General features: G+C 39.7%; 1 protein-coding gene across 1 annotated transcript in view; it reads left to right on the top strand.

Moving 5' to 3' along the window:
- LOC126981824 (uncharacterized) overlaps window positions 1–2,521 on the top strand; it is a 12,156-nt gene extending 9,635 nt beyond the window's left edge. The window contains exons 2-3 of the mRNA XM_050833394.1: window positions 794–1,382; window positions 2,118–2,521. Of these exons, the coding sequence (XP_050689351.1) occupies window positions 794–1,382; window positions 2,118–2,446 (918 nt within the window). The 3' untranslated portion in view covers window positions 2,447–2,521. The remainder of the gene's footprint in view (window positions 1–793; window positions 1,383–2,117) is intronic.
- The last annotated feature ends 1,748 nt before the right edge of the window (window positions 2,522–4,269 follow it).

The following is a 4,269-nucleotide window of genomic DNA, read 5'->3' as shown; positions in this document are numbered from 1 at the left end:
CTGTACACACATTCCCTCACTCTTGTTCGTCATGCTAAACCTGTACACACATTCCCTCACTCTTGTCCGTCATGCTAAATCATGACACATTATCATTCCCTTCTCCTCCTTTCTCTATATCACACTGGTTTGCCCTCTCTTAATATCCCTCTTAAGTGCCTCGAGTCTAAGTTCATTGCACTTTTCTTATGATCTTACAACTAAAACTTCAATACATGTGGATCTTACAGACCAGTGACTTGGTTCATGGCCTCACACACCTGACACGACCCAAACACCTGTGGCTTTCTTGAAACGCTGGATTAATTTACGTGTGTGTGTGTGTGTGTGTGTGTGTGTGTGTGTGTGTCACGTACGTACAACACACAGGATATGCGTCCATCGCCCGGGCTCGTCACTGCTTACACACACTGTCACCCACACACTCACTCCAGCCATGGCGCGGACAACACTCACTGTGTCCCTGCTGCCGCCGCCTCTGTTGCTGTGGCTGCTGCTTTTCCTGGGTCTTGGAGGCGTCTCGTGTTTTGCTGGGACTGGCTTGAACTGTTATGAAGCAAACATAACAATTACTGGACAATGGAGTCAAGCGGTGATCCAGAACATTAAGCCTACAGACAGTAGTAAGTTCTCTACAACGGTGTACGTGGATCCCGGGCACGACTTCAAAGGAATCAGTCTTCGGATAAGAAACGATGATCAGCAAGATACTTCCTGGTTTGACTTTAACGACTCTTGCATCAGGAATGAGTTTATTAAGCATGACAATTACTGGCATGAGATCAAAGCAAAGGTCCAGAAAATCAACCTTCAAAAAAAAATCATTCTCTTCGAGGTTCACACCGGGACGTGTATCATGATGTGTACGAGGAACCAGAGCTTCGATGACATTTGGTATCTTGATGTGGTGGCTTATGGCCCTTCCAAGTGGAGGCTCACCCCCCCGCCGGCCCGCTGCAGCAACGTTCACAAGACAGGGGATTCTAGATCGTCTACTGGAGGCATATGCAAAGATCCACCAAGCCTTCCCACCACCCCCACCCCAACCCCCAGAACCACCACCACCACTACCACCCCAACCACAAGCACCACCACCACCACCACCACTTCTCCCAGAGTCACACCCTCCACCACCACCACCACCACCACCACCACTTCTCCCAGAGTCACACTCTCCACCACCACCACCACCACACCCACCACTCCTACCTCATCTTCCAGCACCTCTACAGACAAGTCTAGTGATGATGAGGACAGCAGCCACGGCCCATCGCTATCAACAGAGTGGATCGTGGGCGTGTCAGTGGTGGTGGTGGTGGTGGTATTGGTGCTGGTGGTGGTGATGATACTGTGTCTGAGGAAAAGGAAATCGGTAGCCTCACGTAAGTTTTAATTTTATTTTATTAATTCTTCTTTTATAGTTTACTTTTGTGAGTGATACGTTTTTTCATAGTGATCAAGACTGAGTAACATTATATAAGCCAATATTTAGATCTTGACATCAGCGTCATTTACGGTACAAACAGCCCCTCACCTCTAAAATATAATAGAGAAGGGAAAATAGAAAAAAACTTTGTAATATATGAGTGAGTGAAAATTACTTCTTTTGCGAGAACTAAGATTCCCTAAATGGGGATCTCGGCTATTTTCCTTCTTCTCGTTATATATTAGGGTATAGAGCTTTTGTGATACGCAGGGGCTAGGGCGATAAGTGAAGTAGTAGTAGTAGTAGTACTAATAGGCTAGTGGTAGAAGTAGTAGTAGTAGTAGTAGTAGTAGTAGTAGTAGTAGTAGTAGTAGTAGTAGTAGTAGTAGTAGTAGTAGTAGTAGTAGTAGTAGTAGTAGTAGTAGGGAAGGAAAAGGAGATCTAGACGCAATAGATGATAAGGTGTTATGTATAGATTTAGTGCTCAGTAGTATTAGTGATATGGTTGGATGCCACAGTCATTAGCGAAGAGAGCTGGAGCTAATGACCTCCAAGCTATATAGCCCCCCATGATTATGCGTCAGGATAATAAACATGGGTGGAGGTATCGTTTATGTAGTAGTAGTAGTAGTAGTAGTAGTAGTAGTAGTAGTAGTAGTAGTAGTAGTAGTAATAACAGTTTCTTTGACAGACGAGGTGCTGTATAGCCCCCAGCCTGCTAAGCCAGCCGGAGACAGCAACATGGACGTGAGGGTGAACAGACTCTATGAATCCTCTCATCAGAACAGGAACGCTGCCGCCGCCACGAAACACGATATATTTGTCACTGAGAACGATTTGTACGAGTCTGCTGATCAGTACAGGAAAACTGACAACGCTACACCAGAAGGCACAGTTGTTATAGAGAACGATTTGTACGAGTCTGCTGATCAGTACAGGAAAACTGATAACGCTGCACCAGAAGGCACAGTTGTTATAGAGAACGATTTGTACGAGTCTGCTGATCAGTACAGAACATAGACGGCACTGCACGCGATGGTCGTTGAAAAAAAATATTTATTTCCAGTGTGGTTCATTCCTTTGTATGTATGTATGTATATATATATATATATATATATATATATATATATATATATATATATATATATATATATATATATATATATATATATATATATATATATATATATATATATATATATATATAATTTAAATCATTAGATATTTTGCTCTTGATATAACACTTAAATCATTTTAAATACAGTACATTTAATTTTGATTTATATCATGATTTTTTTTTACTCTGATTTAAATCAATTTTAATCACTTGATTTAAATCAAAACAACCCTGACACATGCAAGTCAAACATATATATTATTCTATGTTTACATTCCTCCTCTTCATTTGCATACTTTGATGATTCTGAAGATAGTACAGAAGACTTCCTTTCCAATGTGTTACGCCGAGGCATCGATATATCAGTGACGTCTCAAGTAATGGACGGCTTACTCTTTTGATTTTGCGGCGCCCTTGTCGTTAAGCCGCGAATTTTGGAAAAGCAACCGCTTTGGTGCGATTCGCCATAACTCCCTTATTTTTGGGGCTACAGTAAAGTTGTTGGTATCAATCGACGGCAAAATAAAAGGGCTATATTTTTTGATGAGCGAACAGGCTCGAAAATCGACTCGAAAGTGTCAAAAATCGAATAAATACGCAAGAAACGATACGGAAAAAGCCTATTTATGAGTTCCCAACCTTGTAACCCACTCATTTTTTGAGAATTTCAAAATACTTATTTAACAAATGATTTAGCCCTGCCAATGTGCTTTCCAATATGGTGCATAACATTTCCCTACTCCCAGTAGTTTCGTCGCTAGAGCTCGAAACGTAAACCCTGTCGAGAGCGATTTTGACGAACTCCAAACACTTTGACGTTTTTGTCTAGTGTGGAATTACTATTGTTTCTAGAAGGCTGTAATTTGGCATGTAGCCCCTCTTGGCAATGTAGTTTGGACAACTCGAAGGTTTTTGTGATAGCTCGATTCCAGGTTCATCGTCGAGCCGTAACAATATAGCCTGTTTTTCATCCCTTTTGCCGCGATTTGGACACGTTCTAGTTTTTTGCTTATAACTTTTATTTATTTATTTAATGCTTTCCAATTTTTCTTCTGATTATTAATCTGTATTAAGAGCTTTCATTTGCCACCAAGCAAGCCTTCCTAGCTTCAGTACTTTTCGCTCGAGCTCGACCAGAATTCGCGACAAACATTCGCCGAATCTGACTCATTTCACGCCGCGACGAAAAACCTTCCTGACGCCACAAAAATTAATATTTCTGCGTAAAAATTAATATATGAACACTTCAAAATGTTGACTAACTTGTTTCAAAACCATTTTAAGATATCTAAATAAAATAAAAAACTATAATTATTTCCCTGTATAAATCAACATATATTAAGCGCCTTATCATACATTTCTTAGTTATTTTTTTAGTGTTCAACCATATTTCTTCCCATTTATGAATAATACATTTAATTTCCTTTCTTGTGATACCAAATATATATATAGATATATATATATATATATATATATATATATATATATATATATATATATATATATATATATATATATATATATATATATATATATATAAACTGACCAAACCCCTTATGTAAGAGTTAACCATCATCTCCATTCTTTCATCCCTTCACTGGTAAACTCTTGAACAGCCTTCCTTCGTCTGTATTTCCTCCTGCCTATGACTTGACATCATTCAAAAATAGTGCATCAAGACACCTCTCCACCCGAAATTGACCTCTCGTTATGCTATTCTTTACAT

Source organism: Eriocheir sinensis, chromosome 49 (genome assembly GCF_024679095.1).
Source record: "Eriocheir sinensis breed Jianghai 21 chromosome 49, ASM2467909v1, whole genome shotgun sequence".
Classification (NCBI taxonomy): domain Eukaryota; kingdom Metazoa; phylum Arthropoda; class Malacostraca; order Decapoda; family Varunidae; genus Eriocheir; species Eriocheir sinensis.
The sequence above is the reverse complement of the archived record's forward strand: the minus strand, read 5'-3'. Positions and strand labels throughout refer to the sequence as shown.